Source organism: Talpa occidentalis, unplaced genomic scaffold (genome assembly GCF_014898055.3).
Source record: "Talpa occidentalis isolate TD23 unplaced genomic scaffold, MPIMG_talOcc4v2.1 talOcc4.11, whole genome shotgun sequence".
Lineage (NCBI taxonomy): Eukaryota > Metazoa > Chordata > Mammalia > Eulipotyphla > Talpidae > Talpa > Talpa occidentalis.
In genome coordinates, this window is record NW_023601104.1 from 71,775,031 (window position 1) to 71,800,569 (window position 25,539).

A 25,539-nucleotide genomic window follows, 5' to 3' on the forward strand; every position below is an offset into this window, starting at 1 on the left:
CACCCCCTCAGATCAGGGGTGGGGGCGGGGAAGGGTGCGCCCGCGTGTTGGAGGGGCGACGGCTGAGGGCGCGGGGCCAGGGCGGCCGAGCGGCGGGAGTCTGGGGGTGGAGGCGGGCGGCGCGGGGTGGGGCGCGGCGGGGGAAGTGACTCAGGGCCAAGGGGGACAGGCCCATGGCAGGCAGGGTGGGGGGGCGCGGGAAATGGGCGCCCCTGAGCGGGCGGGCCGCGCACGGGACGGGGCGCGGGGAGCGGCGCCCCCGGAGCGCTGGAGCCGTGCCGCGAGGGCGGGCGGGGCAGCCAGGCCCTGGGGGTCGGGGTCTGACATCTGCACGGAGTGGGAGCGCCGCATCCCGCCCTCGGGGCGTCGGGAGGAGCCGGGTCCTTTCCAGCTGTGCAAACAGGAGGAGGAGGTCCCGAGCCTGCCCTGGGGAGAGGGGCGCGAGGGGCGGTCAGGCCGCCGCCGCGCCGGCCCCGCGGTGCGGGTTGCGCCAGCCTCCCCGGAGCCCGACGCAGAAACTTGTTGCAACAAACAGGCGACCGCGGGTGCCCCTAGCAGCCAGCGGCGGAGTGGGTGGGCGGGCGAGAGGGAGGGGAAGGCTGGCGGACGCCGCAGCGAACTGGTGGGCAGACCCGGAGTCGCCGCGTAAGCGGGGCCGGCTCAGTGCGGTGCGGCAGGCGCGGCTGTGCGGCAGCGGAAGTCCTTTGTTGCAGCGCAGTCCCTGGCAGAGCCGGAGCCTCTCCGCGCAGCCCAGCCCGAGCGCCGAGCGCCGCGCGCCGCCGCCACTGCAGCCCGCGGCCCCTTCGCCTCCGCCCGCCTTTCCCGCGGCTCCTTTGCCTTAAACTCCCTAAAACCTCCGCAGCCCGGGTCCCCGCGGCGGCCGGTGAGTATTTGCCAGTTGTGGGGCTATTTGCGCAACTTTGGCCCGAGCCGGCGGGCCGCGGGCCTGGCGAAGTGCGGGGCCGGCGCGGCGCCGACCCGTGCGGGGAGCCGGAGCGCGGCGGGCGCGCCGCGAGGACCCGGCGACGGGCGGCTGTCGGGCCGCCTGCTCGACCCCGCCGCCCGCCGCCTGGGGCGAGCGGCCTCCTCGGGCCGAGGCGAAGCCCTCGCGGGGACTCGCTCACAAATTAGTTACCTTCTTTTCCCTTTCTTTCTCTGTATTTTTTTTTGGGGGGGGGAGGAGGGAGGTGTAGACGGGAGGCGGGAGGACCCGGGTGATTGACGTGCCCAGAGCCCGCTTCTCTCAACTTGCAGCTGCGGCTCTTCGGCGGGTGGGAGGGGAAGTGTCCCGGAGCCCGAGGCCGCAGACTTGGGCGCGCTCCGAGGGAGGAGGCGTAAGAGCCGTGCAAATTCTTGCCACGCTTTCCCACCCCCTCTTGCCGGCACACACGCTTTTTGTTTAGCGAAAAGTGATAGAGCTCGGGTTTGAACATTTTCTCTGGAAAAGAGCGGTTTCCTGGGAAGAAAGTGCTTTCAGTTCCCGTGGTGGGCGCTTCGTAGAAGTTCTGTTAGTGTCCGACGAATGTGTTGGGTGTAGATCTGGAGTCGTTAGCAGGAGAATATGTAGACTTGGCTCTGAGCTGAGCCACCCTCCCAGTTTCTCTTTCTGCCTAAGTAACACGTCTGTACGATCTGAAAGGTTAACGTGACAGCTTCCAAATTGGGAGCGTCAGGGAGAGGTTATTACGAGTCCTTGATGTTTTCTGGGGACAGTAGGGTATTTGTGTGTGTGTAATAATATTCCTAAATCGAGCTTGAGCTTGGTAAGCACGCGCAGATTCTCCACTAGCCGGAGTGTGTTTCCTACACAGTACATATCACGGCAGAGAAAACTATTCCAGGAACAACTTTCCCTTTGAACTCGAATTCAGGGAGTGGTCCTAGGCTTTTTGAAAAGGCGACTACTCAGAATCAGTTTCTTGAACTGAAGTTCAAGGTATCCTGGGGCAGATTTGGTGAAATATGCAGTTCTTTTAAGTTCAAAGCAGTCACGGCCTTCTTTTAAATGGAGACATTAGAGTCTGAAATTTTCTTAGTGCAAATGGATATGATGTGGAGAAAGGGGGAGCATTGGGGCGCAAAAAGATGAAGATTGAATGATGGCTGGCTATTAGAACCTCAGAATTTCCCTTTTGAATTAGTCGCTGGTTGTCTAATAAAGTCTCAGTAATAACTGAATGGCTTCAGGAACTAGGTGGGGCCTCACTCATCTTGAGCAGAGAATTGAAGCATAGGGGAGGTGATAAGACTTTTTCCCAAAGATTAATAAAGGGAAACTGCACGAGGTTTTCAATAAACATGCTCGTTTAAAAAGCAGGATTTCTCCATTATGACCACATATTCATGGTATAAAATAACTCAGATTGAGCAGTCTTTACTAAAGCCTTTCTATTCTTCCCACCCCTTGTATGATAAACTACTTTGGAGGGGAGGGGATAACCCTAGTATATCATTGTCAGAGAAAAAAGAAACCATATCTATCCAGGGCCTCCCTGGTGGTGCAGCGGTTGAGCGCTGGGCTGCGAAGCTGCCCGCAGCCTCTGCAGCGTGGGTTCGATCCCCGGCCGACTGCGAAGGTCCCACATGGCGCGCAGACCTCTCCTGCCGCGCCCGCTGCGCTCCTCAGCAGTATATTTCGTCAGTCTGCTTTTTCTGTCCCCCACTCTGGCTCTAGTGATTTCTCTCACCCTCCCGCGCTTCTGACTGTACCCAGTGCTTGTATAAATAAATAAATACATCTTTAAAAAAAAAAAAAAAGAAAGAAACTATTATCTCTCCAGGACCTTAGCAGGGTATGAACAGCCTCGACCACTTGCTTTTGATCTTGTGCTTTGATTTTGCTTTAACATTACTAAATTTTTGTGCTGCTTTCTCATTCTCCTTTTTTGCCAGGCTCTGATGAAAGTAAAGTTCATGGATCTTTTTAAAGGGTGTCTGTGTGTTCCTTGCAGCAGTATTTCCCATTCTAATGTGCAGAAGATAGGAAGTGCCTGCTTTCAGGCCTCTTCTCCAGCCAAGGAAAATGTTAAGCCTTTGCTGTTAACCTTCTGGCCCAAAGCGGGAAAACATTTGGGATAAGAATGTAGAAAAATGTGTACAAATTTTTATTTGTAAGGCACAGTGTGTTGTCTTCCCAAAAATTGAGGTATATTTGAAAAATATCTGCTTGTAAAGTTAACTTTGGCCTCTCTCAGATGTGTTCTCTTGATATTTTCTTCATATGCCAGTATTTCGTACCATAACATACTGAAATTAATTTGAGCCATATTAAAAGTTAATTCATGTCTGATTTTTCTCAAAAGGGAAGTAAAATCCATGCTTTGTAAAAATTCAACTGACAACTGAAGTACATAAAATAACAAAAATGAAAGCCCTCACTCCCACTCCCCAAAGAGATAATCACTGTTTCAGAGGAGAGAAGGCAACATTTGATCATAACTACTGCGGTGTGTCCCTCACCCTGCTTAGATATGGACTGTCATGCTTCATGGGCTCATGTTCTCTGTGTACTACTCAGGCTGGTGAGAATTAGCCAGGTAAAGAAAAAATGTTTTTTGCCTTTAGCTAGTTTAAAGTTCTAAGATTAAGGAACAGATGTGAGAGTTTAAAGCAGCTATTTTAGGTGTGTCCTTATGAAGTACTATATCTTGGTGGGCTAGTACTCATGTTTTTTTAATGTTAATGTTGCTGTCCAGTCTGATGGATTGATTTATACAGGCCAAACTCATTAAAACTAAACAAAAACCCTCACATTTGTAAAGAGCTTAATAATTTACAGTTGAGAAGGAGTGGGTGTATACTTCCTATGAAGACCACAGCCAAGATATCCCTGTGCTGGTAGGGGAATGAGGGCTTCCTCATATCAGTAATCAGAGGTAGAGTGGCCAACATCGAATGGAAATTAGAGAAGGGGATTAATGGCTGTTTTCAGCTATGGTGTGGAAGGACATGGTACATATTTTAGATTCTAAGTATACGTAGTTACTTGTAAGTACAAGCGATGACAGTCATACAGAATCACTCCTTACCCTGGTATATTCAAGAATGAGCTGTGAAGTAGTTAATATTCTGAAAACAAAGGCCCAAAATTTATGTGGAAGTTAATTACAACATTGGCTATTTGTGGGTGGTGGGGCATGAGTTTTTTATTCTTCACTGTTTGAGTTTATAATCACTTTCAAAATAAAATTGGAAAATTAAATCACCAACCAGATTTTGTTTTTCCATGTAAAATACACAAACTCCTTTTTAGACATAGGTGAACAGCCACATTCCTATTTTAAATCTTTAGTATTAGGGGAGGGCTTGCTCTAGTGGGCATGGGAGTCAGCAGGTTGAAGGAGGAGGTGGGGAAGAGAGGGTATTCTGCTTGCAACATGAGGCAGTGAGAATGGGGTAACTCTAGGATGCTTAGAATGTTCCAAAGGGACACTCCAGTCAACAGTCATTGCCAGAAAGGGTGTTATCTGTTTTATAAAAAACTGAAACTTAGGGTTCTCAAAACAGAGTCAGAGTTTGAATTTCATCTTTTGCTTACAAAATGAGCAGTTTGGGGCATACCCACCACTGACAAAAAAATTTCATTTTTCACAAAATGAAAGTAATAAAAAGCCCTGCCTCAGGACTGTTGTGAAAACCAGTTGAATAATGTGTGGAAAATTGCATGGTAAAAATTTGACCACCTGGTTGAAATAATGCAAAAAATTGATGCACAAACTAAAACTTGCCTACTGCAATATTTATTCATTCAAAAACTGACCAAATATCAACTGAATGTCAGGCAACTATTAGAGGCGTAGGAATACAGTGATGACTAAGAATGTCTTGGTCTAGTGCTTATGGCAAAGCAGGGGAGCCACATAATATAATCCCTTCCATGAGCGTGGTAAGAGATCTAGATAACATCCCAGTTTGGATGGATGTATGTATGTGCTTTTGGAAGCACAGAATAGGGGAAGTTGCCTCACTCTGGGATCAGAAAGGTGATTCTTTATGAATCATCTAAGGATGAAGTATGGATTAAAAGTTAAGCCAGTTGCACTCACTCAGTGCTGGACAATGAAAAGGTTCTAAGAGGGAAGAGCATGTGGGAAAGCAGGAAGGGTTCTGCTGTGTCAGATGCTTTAACGAGGGGGAATCTTCGATCTTACGTAGATCTAAGGTTTAGAAATGGAGTTGCTCTTAGATGAACATATTTGTGATATTTTTTTTTCCATTGGTTTCATTTCATTGACTTAATTAGACAGGAATGTGAAGTTTTCAGCATTTGGGTTAGAATTACTAAAAAAAAAACATTGCAGCCATAAAATTGGAAACAATGCAATTTCAAAACGTGACTCTACTAGGAGGAGGAATCTGGTGATCCCTCCCAGTGTAGAGCTGTCTCATCATTTAGTAAATGCTAATATTGCAGAGAAATGACGAAACCATATTTCTCCCTTTGAAGTTGCTCATAATCTACACCAACACAGAGATAATTGTGGTAGCTGATTCTTATTCAGCTTTACTTCATGACAGACACTATCTTTTTTTTTTTTTTTTTTTTTTTTAAAGATTTATTTATTTATTTATTTATACAAGCACTGGGTACAGTCAGAAACGCGGGAGGATGAGAGAATTCACCAGAGCCAGAGCGGGGAACAGAACAGTCAGAAGGACCAAAGTACACTGCTGAGGGAGCAGCGGGTGGCAGGAGAGATCTGCACGCCATGTGGGACCCTCCTCCGGTGGCCGGGGAGCAGCCTAGCAGCCGGGGATCCGGGGATCGAACTGGCGCTGCAGAGGCTGCGGGCAGCTTCACAACCCAGCGCTCAACCGCTGCGCCACCGGGGAGGCCCGACAGACACTATCTTGCAATAACTAAAGGCTAGGAAGGATTACCATTTCCATTTTCAAATGAGAGAATTGAGGCACAAATTGGTTAGTCAAACTGCTCAAGTCCACACTAATAAGCAGAGTTAGAATTTGAATCCAGGCAGACCTGTTAGTCTGTGGTTTACTACCGATTTTGTGTTGCTGTTCTGATGACTAAAATGTAGTGTGGTCAGTTTAAAATGAGATAATACACAGTAATATCAAAACCTGAAATAGTGGAAGAGGGTTTCCAGAGACTTTGTGGAGAAGATCTACTCTTAGATGACAGGCAGGCGGTTCAGACAGGAGAACCAATCAGCACTGAGTAAGAAATACAGGGTTGGGCGGGGGGAGGAGGAGGTCAGTTTATGTTGCTTGTTTTATGTTGCTTGAACACAACTTTTGAAGCAGGAAGTAGCTAGACAAAAGACTGGATGGGTGGGCTTGGAGGCCTTTGCCTGGCTTGCTGAGGGGTTTGTACTTTAGCCTGAGGCTGTTTGAAGGGACCCAGTGAAGGGTTTAAGCAGGAGACAGACAAGGCCTGATTTTTGTTTGTTTGTTTGTTTTTTAAGATTTATTTGTTTATACATGCACTGGGTACAGTCAGAAGCATGGGAGGGTGGGAGAATTCACCAGAGCCAGAGTGGGGAGCAGAGCAGGCAGAAGGACCGAAGTACACTGCTGAGGGGAGCAGCGGGCGAGTCAGGAGAGGTCTGCGCGCCATGTGGGACCCTCCTCCGGTGGCCAGGGAGCAGCCGGGGATTGAACTGGCGCCAGAGGCTGCGGGCAGCTTCGCAACCCAGCGCTCAACCGCTGCGCCACCGGGGAGGCCCAAGGCCTGATTTTTGTTCTTTATGAATCATCTAAGGGTGGAGGATGGATTAAAAGTTAAGAAGCCAGTTGCACTAACTCAGGAATGACGGTAGAGCCGTCTCTAAGGCAAGAAAGATAGGGATGGAATAGAGGGGTAGATTTGAGAAATATTTTGTAAGACATAATTGTTTTATTTATGAGGGAAAAAAAGTCCTTGACGCCCAAGTAGCCTGGCTAATTGGCGCATGGCATGCCCACTGAGAGAGGATACAGGGAGAAGAACAGTTTTAGATGGGTCCCAGACAATATCTGGATCCACACAGTGAGTACTTTACAATATAAGTGACACAAAATGAATCCTGAGAATATAAATGCCACGTGCAAAAAGGGACTTCCTGGTGAAGCAGCTTTTGCTGAAAGAAACCTCTGTTTACATTGCGCCCTCTGGTGGTCAGAAGATGCTATGTTCCCTCTAGGATGAGCCCATCAAAATGTAGAAACTACCTGGAGTAAGTACTTTTTCTCTTCTACTCCTGGAGAAAGAGGACTATTCCAGAAGCCACTATGTTCCATTTGTTTTCTCTGTGGATAAATTCATTTCCTACACATATAATACAGCTAAACTATAGAAACACCCCACTTACTCAAAAGTTACTTGGCTGGCAACAGCTATTCTGTTCCCTGGTCTGAAGCAAAAGAGTAAGGAAATTTGTTGCCTATGGACGATTAAAGTAGATGAAATAAATTTCAGGAATTAAAATCTTATCTTACTTACAGAGCCCTTCTCTAGGAAATTTTGTAGATTCAGTTTCAGTGAGTTTTTGACTAATTTCATAACCCATAACAAATTGAAATAATGGACAGCAGATCAGTAAAACCCTTTAAAAGGGACAGATGTTGGCTTGACCAGCCAGGAGATAGAAGAATACTAACCAACCAAGAAACAGCAATCTCCAATAGCATAACAGTCGGAGGCCCTTTTGCAAATAACCCTTACAAATTTGAACAGCTCCACTATTTCAGCAAAAATAATTGATGCAGAGGAGAAAGCAGTCAGGTGAGGCTGACTGTCTCCCAGTATACATTGAGGGTGTGAACAGTAGGAATATCCATAGACCAGGATAATCTTATCAGCTACTAAAACTAGATGTGACTTTGAGCATATCCCTTAACCAGCCTCAGTTTATTTTCTCATCTATAAAGTATAATAAGGTTGAACTCGATCACTTCTTAAATTCTTGAATTCTTAAATTCATTCTATATTCACAATGATGACATTCATATTTAAAATTGTTTTATGCCCAGAATGAAAAGACAAACATTTGTGAGGAGTATGATAATCCCTATTTTATTGATGAGAAAAGCAGGTTTAGAGAGGGGAGAAGTTTCTTTGTAACAAAATAAGTATCAGCTGGTATTCAAGTTTATCAGTGTCTGCTTAATTCTTCCATTTAACAAGCGAGCATTAAGTGCCAGCTATGTGGGAAGAGTGTGCTAGGCACAGGGAACACAGAGGCCATTAAGCCCCATTCCTGTTCTTGAGAGTTCAGTTGATAGGCATCGCTGTACTGTAGGGCTGCCTTGGGTCTCTTAGCATTAATGACACAAATAACACTACAGGACTAATAGTTCCAACTAATGTACAGTGACAAGAGAGTTTTTAAAGATTTGAGCGTGAGCATGGAACTGAGATACCATTTATAGCATTGTTTCTATGGGAATATGTGTTTCAAGTTCTAAATAACTAACTTAAAAATAAAGTTTTGAAACATAACTCAATTATAATTTCAGAACTTTCTGTACTAAGTACTGAATTTGCAGTCTAATAACTAGCCAGAATGCCTATTTGAAAAAGTAACATTTATAATCTGATCATGTCAGTCACTTAAGTGCTTTGAAGTAAAACCTTTTATCTTTAGGAGCCTCTGCCACTGGTCATTCCTGGAAGCATCAAGAATACCAAAAGAGTTTAATTAAATATAAGTGTATAGATAGGACTGTATACCCTGGAAAATGGTATTCTAGGAAAGCATTTTGCTGATGTCTTACTTTTATTTTTATTTTTTATTTTTTGAGGTCTTTTATAGGTAGAAGAATTGTCAAGACCATGATCTCAGACTCAAGAATTGTACTGCTTGTGTTCTAGTCCCAAGTCTTCTATGGCCTTAGAGAGTTTCAGTATGGATTGCTTCTGTTTCCTTATCTGGAAAATGGGACTTAAAATAGTACCTACTTTGTAGGGTTTAGTATGATGATTTATTAGATGGTAAAGTGATATTTATATGTATACATCCATGCATATGTATGTATAATGCATATATGTGAAATGTGTGAGGATATACACAGGGAGAAAGACTACTGCTTAGACTAGAGAGCCTTGCCTGTACAGTGTCAAGGTGCACGGGAAATGCCCCACCCCTGTGGGTTCTCAGACTGGTTGAGCAAATAAGTCAACACCAGATACCAGTAGAAGAAAAAGATCAAATTTAATTACATATGGAGGGAGAATTTACATGGGTGTAAATCCTAAATTAAATGGAGCAAACCCAGGGTTTATATCCTGAGTAAGGAATGGGATAGGAGCCTGGGTTGTCAAGGAAAAAGGAGGGTTTTCACATGTCGAGGAGATGATTTCGTATGACAAACCTTGCCTCTACATGTTTGCCCTGCCTGATAGGTTTCTTTGATAAAAAGCTTGTTTCTGGAGATGGACCTAAATCTAGGTGATCTGCATTCTTTAATGCAGTTTCTCAATCGGCCTGGACTTTGATTCACCTTACTTCCACATATCAAGATGACATGTATTGGGGAAAAGCCTGCTCTGAGCATTTAGGAAAATGCCTGTCTGGACATTTTTGGGGAGTTAGATAAATAATGTTAGCTAATTAACAGTTGTCATGTACTCTACCTTCTGTAACCTTCCATCTACCAATCTAGTAAAGCAGATCTACCTTCACTCCCATTATATGTCCAGGCTTTTGTTTATGCTGCAGTGTTCCCCTACCCAATTATTTACATACATACCTATACAAATGTCTGAAATGCCTTTCCCTTTATTTTCTCCCCGACTCATTTGTCAAGGCTTCACACAAAAGCCTACATCATTCCTAAAGCCTACTGTTTTAGTACAAGTCATGGTTTTTTCCCCTAAATACCTGATGAATATTATTCAATATAATTGAGCACTTAATTACTCTTAAATTGTTTTAAATTTAATGTGTCACGTGTAATTAGCTCTATTATATATCGCCCATCTCTACCCTCCACCTCAGTGCTTTATGTAGTGTTAGGAACATTGTAGATGTTCAAAATATTCTGATATTCTGATTGATAAACATGAGAGAAATCCCTTCATTACATTTCAGACTTCTTAAAAAGATAGCTAATAATCCTCAATTTAAATCCACATTTACATTCAATCAAAGACAGAAAAGGTAGGAAGAAATTAATATATACTTAAGTGTCCTTTTGAGATCCAGAGGTAATGGTAATAGTTCAGAGATTGGGGCACTGAATTGGTAGTCTAATGCCAGACTCTGTGGCAGTCTCTCAACCAGGCTGCTCCTGTTGTTGGGCCTCTTTGCAGTCTGTGACACAAATGGGGGTGGAGAGGGGATTATTTGCTTCCAGAAGGACTTATTCCAAAATCCCTTTAAGTTAATTTATAAACTTATAGACCTGTATGTGACATTTGACCAAGACTGGGGCAAAAGAAACTTCCAACAAAACTTATTTCCAGCTTAAGAGATTTAGCTATGAAGAAAAAGTATTTCTGGAAACCTTAGTGTGTCAGTGAGAAATTTACCGAAATAGCTTACACAGTGTAATTTAGGGAACAAGTTTACTGAATAAGACTAGATGTACCTATACAGATAACCATGTTGCTGATAGAGTTCAGATGGGGGTAGTCATCTGTGCAGCTAAGTGCTGAATAAAACAACTCCATGCCCAGTCCTTGTTGCGTGTTCTTTATATAAGGACACACTGCCTAGTATCAAGTGGTTTGTACCACCTGGGTGGTCAGGTGTCCTTGTTGTGTAGTCTTCTTACTTAACCACAGTTAGCTATAACCCGATACATTTTTAAATACCCATAGGTTTTTGCCCTGCTATGAAATAAGAATGTTGGACTAGATTAGATCTTTCTAAACTCTCTAAGTCTGTGAGTATCTAAATTACTCAATGTGCTTAATGTGCTTGGTGGCTGTTTTTAATTTGAGAGGAACTGGTAAATTTTTTCAAACTAAAAATTTTTGCCTCATCTAACTATTTCCTACTGGAAAACTACCTACGATTCTTCTAGGAGGACTCTTGGCTTTGATCACATTTGAAGTTTCTGCTCTCAGCCTCAGCCCTTGACTTCTAATTGTAATAAACTTGTTTTGCCAGTGATACAGCTAGTAACACAAAAGCAATTATAGGTTTCAATTGTAATTTGCATGAAATTGTCTAATAAAAATGAATTATAAACAAGCTAAAATCTCACAGAAATTTAAATCCCTTACCTCTACCGTATCTCCTGCCCTCTTTTTTCTTTCTTTTTTTTGAGGGGGGTGGGGGTGTGTTACTAAGCGTTCTGAATAACTGAATGAGGTATAACTAGAATAGGGGTTTCTGAATGAGGTATAACAAGAACAAAAATGCGGGTACTAATGTGTGTATTACAGCTGTTAAAAGTTACTCTGCCTAAAACCAGTTTTACTCAGAACTTGGATATTTGCATAATAACACTGAGGAAACTACAATTCTAGGTCAGCATAGAAGTTGTAGTGTTAGTATTTTATACACAGTATTTAAACTTCCAGCTCTGTGAGAAGAAAACAGAGAAACATGGAGACATGGGGTACAGACCTAGGCTGACACGGTGCCCTTGTTCTCTTCAGCACAGCATGATGCCTTTTCCATAGAGTCAGGTACTTTACTGGGTGCATGCAGATGAGAGCAATGATTTTTTTAAAAGTCATGATTCTGGGGCCTCTCTCGTGGCACAAGGGGGTTAAGTCTCAGCACTAGGAAGCTATTGGCAGCCACTGCATCACTGAGTTTGATCCCTGACAGAGCTGGCCCACATGGCGCAGCAAACCTCTCCTATCTCACTTGCTGCTCCCCTCAGTAATGTATTTCAGTGAATCCACCTGTTCTGCTCCCCACTCTGTGTCTGGTGAATCCTCTCACCACCCCACACCTCTGGCCTACACCCCAGCTCTTGTATGCATAAAAAAATAAACCTTAAAAAAAAAGTCATGATTCTCCTGAATCATCCTTGAGATGACAGGATATCCAAGCTATTGCTGATTCTCAGTACTTTATATAGTACCTGGTACACAAAAATACTCAGTGCTTGAAAAATAAGCACTAAAATGCCATCAATGCCCTTGTTTTAGTATTTTATGTTAACACAGAGTGTATGTACTTTTTGTGACTATAGCTCCAGATGTGCCAATCATGTTGGTTGTCTATCTAGTTGTATTAATTGAGCTTGCTGGCCATGAAGCTGCTAGTCATGTAGATTAGAAAAGTCCTTAAGGGTCTCCCCTGGTGGTGCAGCGGTTGAGCGGTTGAGCGCTGGGCTGCGAGGCTGCCTGCAGCCTCTGCAGCGCCGGTTCGTTCCCTGGTCGCTGGCGAGGGTCCCACAAAAGAAAAGTCCTTAAGCCGTTTTCAAAGCACAGGGTATTTATTTATTTTTTGTTCTTTTTTTAATATATATTTTTACATCATTGTTCATTTTTATACAGTGTCTGATTTTGATTTCTCCTCTCGGGTGTTGCCCCATGAAATTACCACCACCAAGACCCCATGAACTGTCACCATTGACACTTGTGCTCTTCCCTCCTGTTTTGATCCCTCCTCCTCCCCCTTCCCTGCTGAATATCTCCGATTTATAGTTTGCCTGCTAGATTTTTTTTTCCTTCTGATCCCTTGTACGGTTTCCCTATATTCCTCCTATAAGTGAAACCATCCAATATTTTTCTTTTTCCTTCTGACTTATTTCACTGAGCATAATCCCTTCCAGCTCCATCCTTCCAGCTGCCATCCGTTGCTGCAAATGGCAAAGTTTACCTTTTTTGATTACTGAATAGTATTCCATTGTGTATGTATACTACATCTGCTTGATCCAGTCATCTGTTTTGGGGCATTCAGTTTGTTTCCATATTTTAACTATTGTAAATAGTGCTGCAATGAACATAACAAACATGGGATATTTAAAATCTATAACTTTTTACAAAGTAACTGGTGGCTATCATACTGCTGGACTCCTGTTGGAAGGAAACTTTAAAGTTATTAGTAAAACTTACCTCCTGATATTTAAATAAGCATCACCACCACTTCTAGGGCACTGTCACTCCCATTAATTATCACATGCCAAGCACTGCCCATTTTACACATGGCTTCTATGAATCTTTATGCTTGATGTTATATGTTGTTATTATTTGATATGATATTGAGGTATTACTGTCCCCACTTTGACTGTTCAGGTCAAACATAAGACTGGAACTCAGATCAATCATCCAGTGTTATCCACTATACTGCCCTCAGTAGCAGTCCAGCCCTGCTCCATACAGGGCTCTCCTTATCCTCTGAGCCAGTTTGTTTCATTTTTGAACAACTCTTATTGCCAGAAAACTTTTTTGTGATATAATATTTATCCCTCTCTTTGTTTTTATTCACAAAGTTCTCTCTGAATCTTACATAATAACTATTGACCTAGAAATCTCATCCTCCATAGAACAGGCTTAGGGATAAACATTTGTATGTATGTTTCTTTTTTTCATCCTCTGAATAATATTTTGGGTTTTTTTGGATTTGTTTTATATACTTGTTGCATAATTTTGTATCAGGGTTTATTTACTTGACTTTCCATCCTGAAAACCTTTCTTAGTTTTCTTCTGTAATCTTCATAAGTAAAACATTAGTGGATATCTTTGTGCATATGGTGCATTTTGTGTTTAGGTACATAGTTAACATGATTCCTCACAGTTTTGGTACAAGTATCTGAGTTACACAGTTGAAGTATTGACCTATCTTACAGTCCTTGCAGTTTGCACACATTCCACCAGACCCACCTCCCTGGCTGTGCAACTTTTTTTTGTCTTTAGGCAGGAAAGCTGGGAAGATCAGGAAGGAGGAGACAAGATGGGTTTTTAGGTAGTGGGGAAAGGGTGTATGATCCACATGTTATCTGTGACAAATGGCTAAAAAGCAAGTGGAAATAAGTAACCTTATATACTGTCTTAATTATAGGGATTGAAGGGTTTGGGGATTGAAGAATAAACATTTCTCTGAGGAGTTTGTTAAAGGTTCTTTTTATGTTCAAATTTTATAGGAACTTGTTTTTAAGTAGAAGCTAGATTCTGAAGCTTAATGTATATAGATTATAATTGAAACTAAAAGTGAATTTTATTTTAGGTTAGTAATAATTTTTAAAAGTCAACTCCCTACATTAAAAATACTTAAGGGGGAAAAAAAATACTTAAGGGGCCTCTCTGGTGGCGCAAGGGGTTAAGACACAACCTATGAAGCTACCAGTAGCCACTGCAGCATGAGTTCAATCCCCAGCAGGGAGGTGACCCACATGGCAAAGCAGACCTCTCCTGACTCGCCCGCTGCTCCCCTCAGCAGTGTTTCCTCGGTCAATCGGTCAGTCTGCCTGTTCTGTTCCCCGCTCTGTCTCTGGTGAATCCTCTCACCTCCCCACACCTCTGGCCGTACCCCAGTTCTCACATGCATAAATAAATAAATCTTTAAAAAAAATACTTAAAATGTCTACCTTAAGAAAACTAATTTCATGTATGGGGAATATAACCAAAATGAAAATGCATACATTATGCAAAAATGAAAAATGATGTAAGAATTATATAAAATAAAATATTAATAAAAAACTAATTTCAGAAGGTATATTTAATATGATAGATCTGATTTAGGTTAAAAAAAAAAACATTTGCCTAACACATAGTAGGTTCTCAACACCTGTTGACTCTGAATGTATACATACAAACAGATCTGAAGATATATAGGTATATAATGCAGTGTTTGGAGTGGTTACTTCTGGAAAGAGCTGTGACTTGAGATGTGTTTTAATTTTATATACTTTTATGTTTGAATTTTTGCAATGAGCATGTATTCTTTTGTATACTTTTTAAAGGATTAACAAATGGAAGAAAAATGTGTGATTTAAGGATAAATAACTCCTCAAATAGATCTACTGCTTTATACCTAAAAGTGCATTGGAGTAATAGAATACAGGTATTCTGACTTTACAGAATTATTGCTTCTTCAGTAATCAAGAAGACAAAAACAATTATCAAACCTACTGGTAAACATTTTCATATAGCCTATTAAGGTTTTTTAGATTTCTTCTATGGAAACTTTCAAGAATACCAAAATAGAATTAAACCTGCCTCACAGCTTCAATAGTTATCAACACATGACCATCTTGTATCATCTATAACCTATACCCACCCCATTGGACTACTGTAACATATATGTTAGATACAGAATTTCATCCATAAATGCTTCAGTTTGAATATAAAAAAGATACGGACTCTTTTAACATCACCAAAATATCCTCTCACATTTTTTTAAAAAAGAAAGAATAATTCCTTAAGATCAGTCATCTAAGATGTTTTTAATACTCTACAATCTAGTTATTAACTTTCAGTTTAAGTTGCTATTTTACTTTCATTGTTTGTATCCTTTAGTCCTTTTAAACTACTGACGTTATTCCTTTAAAATTTAATATACGAATTATTTCCCTACCCCAAGCTGTAATGAAACCAAAATGATGGCTTTTGCTCTTAATATCTGTGCTTATATTTCTCAAAATTGAAATGAGAAGTTTGGCAGGGTATGTTCAACTTCAAATTGAAAAATGATTGAGGTATATATTACTGCATATTGCTACAGTAGAATGGAAAACTGTTCATACCTAGATTATAATAGCAAAGTCATACAAGTCACAAATCAAGATCAAAGTCATTCTTTTTTCAGAGCTTTTCTGATGTCTTGTCTGACTTTAATATTTCTGTTTCACATAGGTCTCTAATTAATAGAAGATGGCAAAGCCCAGCCACAGCAGCTACGTCCTTCAGCAGCTAAACAACCAAAGGGAATGGGGTTTTCTCTGTGACTGTTGTATCGCAATTGATGACATTTACTTTCAAGCACACAAAGCAGTTCTAGCTGCCTGTAGCTCCTATTTTAGAATGTTTTTCATGAACCATCAGCATAGTACTGCACAACTGAATCTCAGCAACATGAAAATCAGTGCTGAGTGTTTTGATCTCATTTTGCAATTTATGTATTTAGGGAAAATCATGACGGCTCCCTCCAGTTTTGAGCAATTTAAAGTGGCTATGAACTACCTACAGCTATACAATGTTCCTGACTGTTTAGAAGACATACAAGATGCAGATTGTTCTAGTTCAAAATGTTCCTCTTCTGCTTCTAGCAAACAGAACAGCAAAATGATATTTGGGGTAAGAATGTATGAAGATACTGTGGCTAGAAATGGCAGTGAAGCCAACAGGTGGTGTGCAGAGCCAAGTTCAACAGTAAATACACCACACAATAGAGAGCCTGATGAAGAGTCTTTACAATTAGGTAATTTTCCTGAACCACTATTTGATGTATGTAAAAAAAGTTCCGTGTCCAAATTATCTACTCCAAAAGAACGTGTGTCACGACGCTTTGGACGGAGTTTTACTTGTGATAGTTGTGGTTTTGGCTTTAGCTGTGAGAAATTATTAGACGAGCATGTGCTAACCTGTACTAACAGACATTCATACCAAAACACAAGGTCTTACCACAGAATAGTAGATATTAGAGATGGAAAAGACAGTAATATCAAAGCTGAGTTTGGTGAAAAGGATTCTTCTAAAACATTTTCTGCACAGACGGACAAATACAGAGGAGACCCAAGTCAGGCTGCTGATGATTCAGCTTCAACCACTGGAAGCAGAAAAAGCACGGTAGAGTCTGAACTAGGAAGTGAAGAAAAAAGCAGAGCAGCAGAGAGAAAAAGAATCATCATCAAGATGGAGCCAGAAGATATTCCTACCGATGAACTGAAAGATTTTAACATTATTAAAGTGGCTGATAAGGACTGTAACGAATCCACTGACAATGATGATTTAGAAGATGAACCTGAAGAGCCATTTTATAGATACTATGTTGAAGAAGATGTCAGTATTAAAAAAAGTGGCAGGAAAAGTCTGAAACCAAGGATGTCGATAAATGCTGATGAAAGAGGAGGTCTAGAAAACATGCGGCCCCCTAACAACAGCAGTCCTGTACAAGAGGACGCTGAAAATGCATCTTGTGAGCTGTGTGGACTCACTATTACAGAAGAGGACCTTTCGTCTCACTACTTAGCCAAACACATTGAAAATATCTGTGCATGTGGTAAATGTGGACAAATACTTGTTAAGGGTAGACAGCTTCAGGAACACGCTCAGAGATGTGGAGAACCCCAAGATCTGACCATGAATGGGCTAGGGAATACTGAGGAGAAGATGGAGATGGAGGAGAATCCTGATGAGCAGTCTGAAATTAGAGACATGTTTGTAGAAATGTTGGATGACTTTAGGGACAATCATTTCCAGATGAACAGTATGCAAAAGAAGCAGTTATTTAAACATTCTGCTTGTCCTTTTCGATGTCCTAATTGTGGCCAGCGTTTTGAAACAGAAAATCTAGTGGTCGAGCATATGTCTGGCTGCCTAGACCAAGATATGTTTAAGAGTGCCATCATGGAAGAAAATGAAAGAGATCACAGGCGAAAGCATTTTTGTAATCTGTGTGGAAAAGGGTTCTATCAGCGATGTCACTTGAGAGAACACTATACTGTTCATACTAAGGAGAAACAGTTTGTTTGTCAGACATGTGGAAAGCAGTTTTTAAGAGAACGTCAGTTGCGACTGCACAATGATATGCACAAAGGCATGGCCAGGTATGTCTGTTCCATTTGTGATCAAGGAAACTTCAGAAAACATGACCATGTACGGCATATGATTTCGCATTTATCTGCTGGTGAGACGATATGCCAGGTCTGCTTTCAGATATTCCCCAATAATGAACAGTTGGAACAGCACATGGATGTTCATCTGTATACATGTGGAATATGTGGAGCAAAATTTAATTTGAGGAAAGATATGAGATCACATTATAATGCCAAGCATTTGAAAAGAACATAAGTGATTTTCTACTGTACTAATGTTTAGTTGATAGCAGACAAAACACCAAAGCAAAAGATATGAGCTATTTAGAAATTGTTTTTATAAGATGAATTGTTGGAAACAATTTCAAGGCCCTTTTATCTTAAATATTTTTGTTTAGGATCTTAAGTATCTATATCTTAGGTGTTATTAAACGCTTATTCTTTTTGTTATTTCTTAATAGAATTCTTTGTTTTTAGTTTGTTTTAGCTATGATTAAAATTACTTTTAAATGTAGATTACAAGTGGTTGTTACCCCTTCAATGACTATTAAACTTTAGTTTTTTATCAATAAGGTGATGACTTCAATATTTCTAAGTGTTTTTTTAGGATTATGTGAAATTTTAAACCCAACATTGTCCATTCCTGACTAATTTTAAATTTTAAGTAAGTACACACTCCTATTCACATTCAACTTTTATTTTATTTTTTTATATGTTGAACAGTGATTTAACCACTGTTTATTCCCCCTGCTCAGTGAAATTCATATTCTTAAGTTGAGAAGCTTATTAGGCAGGTTAGGTGCAGTGAATCTAACCTTGAAGGTTGACATGGGCTCAAACTTAGCCTAAAACATTGATGGACCTAAGGAAATTCCTATAAATGAATATTTCCTATAATTGATAAAATATTATCATTTAATAATCATATTTAAAACTTATATTAAGTGTAAAACCCAATGACTTTACCCTACTTGAGGAATTAGTGGGGACAAGTCATTTTGCTTTGTGATGTTAAATTTAACTATGATAGTTAATTAAAAGACATATCTTGTATTCATTTAAAATAATTTAAAATATTCTGATTTCTAAAGTGTGTTAGTTTATCAATTATTTTTGTTTATAAATAGACTAATAGCTTTCTAGGAGTATGACATCTGAAGCAAACTGATTTTTCACCTTTAAAATTACATACTTTTGGAACTTACTTTGAGACTTGAGAAAGCTGCCGTGTATACTGATAAAACTAATAAAGAAATCAATTACAAATCTGGTTGTTCTATAAAAGTAGAGTGTGCAAAAAAATGTCTTGTGTTTTACATTATCTGAGATTTGGAGGAAATGTGTTGTAGCAAATTACAGTTTATCACCATGTCTTTTTCTTTTTCTATAAAGGACTACAAAATTTAAGAACTATAAAAAAAAATCACAGAGCATACAATGAAAAAGGTTTATCATTTTTTAGTGAAGTAGCTGACACACCGTTTACATAAATTACATATAAATTAACACACTGGCAATACTGACCCACCTATAAGCACATTTATTAACTAGATGCCTTTTAATATGAATGGCTAAATACCTTTCTCATAATGAAAGGGATTTTAAATAACTCACTTAGAAGTATAATTTTCTGACTATGAAGAGTAATTTAATAGTATTAATCTTTGTTTACATCAGATTTTTAAAATATGCAATTCATACTTTTGTAGACAATGTACATAAAAGAACAAGTTGCCGAGAAAATTGACTTACACAGATTTAGTTGAAAGAGAAGCGTTAGAAAAATGTGAACTTAGCAATTTATGGGGATACATTGAAGGTATTAAGAATAGAAATAGTACAGGAGCCAGTACAATATTAAAATGAGAAAGTACAGATTGGGAGAAACAAACAAGAACAAAATTGAGAAATAGAGAATTATTTTTAAGAACCCATGTAGCAGAACAAGCAAAAACAGTGATTCATCTTAGTTTTGGATACATTAAGTTATCTGAAATGCCACTTAAGATGAGATATATATACATTACTAATGGAATGATAAAAGTCCAGTAACCCAAAAACCAGCTACCAAACTATACAGTATCTTAGTGTATTCTTTGGATTTGTTTTTTTTTTTTCTGATGGAAAAAAAACCATCATGCCATCCTCATCAGAATGTATTGAATGGCTTTCCCACTTTTAGGGAACATATTTCTTCCTAAATACTACCTCTTTGTAGAAAGGATTATCTATTCAAATAGGAAAGGAGGCTTTAATTTAGTATTTTGATAAACATTAAACATTATCACTAGTTTTAGATAACAGATGTTTATAATTCACATACCACACCTCACATTTTCTCTAAGCTGTAAGTCCCTAATTCTTGCCCTCCAGTGCTGTGAAGGCAATGAAGACTCTCAGAGATTAATAAAGCACACATAAGTAAAATGGCTAATATTGGGGCCTCCCTAGTGGCCTATGGGTTAAGTCTCAGTGCTATCTCCCTATCATCACTAAGGCCTGAGTTTAATCCTTGGTCTGAGTTCGCTCCCTGGCCAGGAAGGTGCCCCACATGGCACAGCAGACCTCTCCTGTCTCACCCGCTGCTCCCCTCAGCAGTGTATTTCAGTCAGTCCACCTGTTCTGCTCCCCACTCTGACTTTGGTGAATCCTCTCACCCCTCACGCCTCTGGCCTAGACCCCAGTTCTTGTATGCATAAATAAATTTTTTTTAAAAATAAAAATTTGAGAAAAATATGGGCAAGATATAAAAATTTAAGAAAATAGACATTAAAATTCTCTAGGTGAGATGAATAGATGAGATGATTTCTTAGGTTAAAATAATTTAAGATGATTGAATTAGAAGTAGAAAATGCCTCATAGAACAATTGTTATGAACATACCAAGGATATGTCTAGATAATATACCAACTTTGTATTCTAAAACAGGTGGAAGAGAGGCTGTTGGTGGTTGGGAACTTTCTATCCAGTTAAACACGTTCTACATTAGTTAAGAAGCTTCCATATTTAATAGATCTCTGGAAAATCCCTTAAAGAACCAGTGTAACAACTATAATATTTAAACATAAAACTTGTCATTGTTAGTAAAATGGTAAGTCAGTACCAACCAAAAGAAAATCTGAATGGTAGGTAAACACATAATTGAAATTTGGTGTATTTTTTAATTTTTAACAATTGTATCATGAATTGCAATTCTTTTTCTTTTGCCATTAATCTACTTTGATCAGTTCCTCATCTTTCCACCCCACCCTCCCCACCTCCTCTGCGACAAATGCTTCTCACTGATAAATGCCTGTGCTCTGCTGGCATCCTGCGACTACAACTAGGTTTCCAGGGTACCAAAAAGCTTTGTGGGAACATGGCCTTGTGGAATGTCTCCCATCTCCCTGATACCTGAGGTGCAGCACAAACTGGGGTGGCAGGATAAATTCTAGGGAATGAAAGTAGTTATATTTGGTGTCAATAAGAACTTGAAGCTGGAAGCAGCACCGATTTGGAAACCAATGCCCCATTCATCCTAAGGGTCTCGGTTACCTCAGCATTGCACTCTATACATTTTTAAGTACTTTACACATGTAATTTTAATTAAATTTCACAGCCTTATGAGGTAAGTATCTAATTTTCCAGATGAGGGACTCATTTCAGAGAAATGAGTATTTTTCCTAAGATCACACAGAAACTAAATTATTAGACTGATTTCTACATTCCTGTACTTAGCCACTAAGCTATATACTCTACCTACCAAGAAGTACAAAAGAAGGGCCTTTTCAGCCTAGGGACACATGCAATAAAACAATCTGCTTCTTGGTCATCTGTCATCTGCTGTGCCTGGTAAGGTAGCTGTTACCTAATGAACATGTCAAATGTGAAATATCAGTCAAATACAAAACTTTACTTGAAATCGGTCATTCAGAATGATGTTTTAGAAATAAGTATTAAAGCTAACATGTTTTAATTTTCCTTTATTTAAACTTAAAACATTCAGTGGTACTGTCAGCCATTCCAGGATGTGACTCCCCCACTGCACCACTTTTTCCCTATTCCTGGCCTCTTTTAATCTCCCCCACCAATGATCATTCATTTCCTTTTATTGGGCATGAGACTGATGAATAACTGAAATCATTTGAAAATAAATATTTCCAAGGAAAACCAGGACCCTAGAAAAACATGCTGCTGCTTTTTGCTTTAACAGATGATGTGGATAAGAAAATTTTCATTTCCTTGGCTAAAAACCAAAATTCCTAATTACTATATTGTGATTTATTTGATTGAAGTTTATAGAGCACTATAAGTTTGCCTAAAAACAAAAGTTGGTTATTCTAGCCGCTTGTAATTCAATTTACCAAAAATACAAATTGCTAGTGTAAACTAAACTTTCTTAAACATGGTTGAGTGGTTTAAGTGAAATAACTTCCCTCTCGAGTGAATCTGATTTTAACTTTTCACATCAATTGCCTGATTTCTATGCTAAAGGTACCACTGTAATAATCTCTATCATCTGCCAAGTGTTACTTTTCAAGTAAGATTAAAAGAAGATGGTGAAGATTCCATGGATAATGTCACCATTTAGGTGGCCCTCAGTCATTGCCTACTGTCCAACTCAAGGACATTACTTGGTAACAGGGGTATAGTCCCATACAATAACCAGCTGGAATTCAACTATTGATAGTTATAAATTTATAGCTGGCAAGAAACAAAAATGCAAGGATATAGAATGTATCTCTGACTATTAGTAAATATTCATATTAATGACAATAGTGGCTTGTAAGCTCATGCTAATTTTGAACAACATATGCAAATGTTCGGTTGACTTTAAGTTTAAACTTTTTAAATATTTTACATTAAAAATCCAAGCATACAGAATTTAAACTATTTAAGTTCCTTATTATTTTCAGGAGCACCAAACACTGAGGTCCATTAGTACTGACATAATTGTTCATCCTTTCTATCAAAATCCAACACAGATCACTAGGGGGCAGGAATTCATTATAATTTCTCATCCTCTTATTTCAGCAAGATTGTGTGAAGATTACAATTCAGTAGTTGGTTTACAAGTGAATATGTCAGTCATGAGTGTAATAAAATACTGGAAACTCTAGGATTAAAGGAGAACAAAAGTATAAAAGACATGATTTCACTGTAAGAAATATTAATTTTACATGAGAAAATATACAAAACTTTCTGTATTTACCTATTTGAGAAAGAAATACAGCAGGTTAGACAATCTATAAAACTCCTTTTAAACTTTCAGAAGTTACGTTCATTTTATTCTTGACCCAACTGCTTATGCCAACCAAAATCAGCAACTCATTTCAGGATGAGGACTAAACATCAGGACTATGAAAGTAAAATTTTTTCCCAAATAGATTATATGTTCTCTAATGTGGGGAGAAATATTTTAAGAGATGATCTCAAAAAATTAAAGATCATTATTATAAGGATAAAGATTTGCTATAAAAAGTATTCTTATACCTAGAATAACGGGCAGATTAGGAGAGTTAAGATTCGGAGAGGTTTAAAGAGATTAGGCGAGGTTTGACATGAGGGAAAATTCCTCCTCCGTGTGTACTTTATTTTCATTTAAGTATATACAACACTTATTATTTGAAGAAAACATTGTGAATGGCTAAAGGCACTCAGTAAAAAGAAAATGAACTTTTAAATTTGTTAGATTTAGGATTCAATCATACTTGCAATTAGCTTTAAGTAAGTTACTTTGTACAATTATTTTATTTGAAGGAAAACACTTCTTAACTGTCTTCCCTAAACACTTTGTTTTACCTACTGACCTACCTATTTTATGTTGCATACTTATGTACCCTCCCCACTCCAGCTTGGATCAAGCAAGAAAACAGGGTCACAAAAGCTGAATAGTTAAATTAGTAGTAAGACCACCTCACATTTGAAGGGTACAGTAAGTTACACTGGGGAAGAAATTAAATAACTTTAAGTTCAACTGAACTATGCCTTTGATCCCATTCCTTGTTCTATTAACAGCATGCTGGCAGGGTGCTATATACCATGAAATTCTAAACTAAGAATTGTTTTGTCTTGTAGAGCAGTCAACTTGTAATATTATTTTTCTTGAGTTTTGTCTTTTTCTGTGTGGCAGTGGTGAAATAGGGCCTTCTAAACCTCTGGAGCAGTGAGATCTGAATTTGGAGAGGACATGGGGAAGAATCAATCTTCAACAGATAATCTTTAAGTCCAGACCCAGGAATATCAGATCTGAAGTGGCACCATCTTTTCTGTCCTCCCGACAAATCTCATCAACCCCAAAAGTTCCAGTTGCAAGGATCCAAGAAAACTCAGTAAAGATCACTTTGAAGTCACTCTGTGTGACAAAATTGATTCATGGCGACTCTCCTAGTATTTATGGAAAATCTGCCAAAGAAAAGTAACCAGATTATTTATGTGACATCAGTGATTAAAGCTACACTAAAATGAAACTTCATATGTTAATTATCTTCAAGGGTCCCTTCTCAAATAAAAGGGCTTGCTAGGTTACTGTAAATCCATTATAGAGAGAATCACATATCTGTGTAAACATATAATTTTAAGCTTAGAATAATCTGTTAGAGTTTACATATGAAATATAGTAGAACAATTAAAAACTATATACCAAAATCTGTAGCTTAGCATATAACTATAGAGGTAGGTAAAGAGAAAAACATTTAAGACCATTATTTTAATTGAGAAAAGAGAATCTAGTTATTATTGTAAAGTCACATTTGTCTTCCTTTTTATGTATATCAGTCACAAATTTAATTTTTAATATCAATGACGCTCTCTTTTAAGTCTGCTAACTTGAAGGGGAAACAGAAGTGGTTTTACTTCATTGGGATTTTTCACAAAACACAACCAAAATAAATGTATTTTAAGACACTGTTTTCTCCTGAATCTAACAATCTAATCTAATGAAGCAGAATGAGTTTTGTTAAACAAATAATATTCTCAGTATTAATGTGTAACATCATGCTTCTCAGCTTTCAAATTTCAAGACAGCATTCAACTAAGTATTGAATGAAACAATGGTTAACATGTTTTTAAAAATCTTTCATGGGGAAATGAAATCTTTCATAGTACGTTTTGGTTAATTCTGCACACAATTCCTTATTATCATTTCCTGGCAATTTCAAGGTGTTGTGCATTTTCAGAAATGCTTATTTTGTTTTTATGCTTATTTCTTCAAATGTTTTAATGAGGTATTGCACAGACATCTAAGAGTAAATGGGGTATGTACACGATGGGGTATGTAGAAGTTAAACCATTTAAAATCTCTAGTGATAACATAGGATGATAACTTGAATATTCATTGTAATCAAATTAACAAAAAAATCAGAGTTAATTGCAATGTGATAGTTGGTACGTGGGTGGAGAAGGGAGAAGAGAAATCCATTTGAAGATTCAAATTCATATGAATAGAACTACTTTAAGAGAAATAATACAGATTTAGAGAAATGTTAGATTCTTTCTAACAAATCTAAAATTAATCTCTTTTGGGAACATAAAGCTTATGGAAGTACATACTTCTAACAAATAGGATTTAAAAAATTAAAGAATATTACCAATAATTAAAGGTGCTAGATCAATATAATGAGTAATTTGTGATTGGTGGATTTAGACTTAAAAGAATATGGCTTAAATTTTGACTGTTCTAACAACATCAAATGTAATGAATTATAATTACAAGTGATATATATGCATTCTATAATGTGATTTTCTGTAAATCAGTATAAAATAGAATTAGTTATTGAATTATATAAAGAATTTTTGTTATATTTTTTAATTCATTGCTTTTATTTAATAAATTTCTTCCTCTATGTTCAGAACTTAAACTGTCTGTATATTACTTTTATATTTTTTTCAACCTGGCTCTTTCAAAAAATTATCTGAAATGTCATCAACTCTTTTCATTCTCTAATACCAAAATAATAAA

At 38.8% G+C, this 25,539-nt stretch overlaps 1 protein-coding gene across 2 annotated transcripts; it reads left to right on the forward strand.

Moving 5' to 3' along the window:
- The first annotated feature begins 515 nt into the window (after positions 1–515).
- ZBTB1 (zinc finger and BTB domain containing 1) lies at positions 516–25,293 on the forward strand. Of its 2 annotated transcripts, XM_037503492.2 has the most exons (3): positions 516–883; positions 15,701–17,613; positions 23,713–25,293. In XM_037503492.2, exons 2-3 carry the CDS (start codon positions 15,719–15,721, stop codon positions 23,747–23,749), a joined length of 1,932 nt encoding a protein of 643 aa, XP_037359389.1. In that variant the 5' UTR covers positions 516–883; positions 15,701–15,718; the 3' UTR covers positions 23,750–25,293. The 2 variants fall into 2 exon arrangements, with proteins under 2 accessions (XP_037359389.1, XP_037359387.1); XM_037503490.2 differs by lacking the exon at positions 23,713–25,293 and having other exon boundaries at positions 15,701–23,706.
- The last annotated feature ends 246 nt before the right edge of the window (positions 25,294–25,539 follow it).

Coding starts and splice junctions, on each gene's coding strand:
- ZBTB1 (XM_037503490.2), top strand. CDS start 15,719: ATGGCAAAGCCCAGCCACAGCAGCTACGTCCTTCAGCAGCTAAACAAC.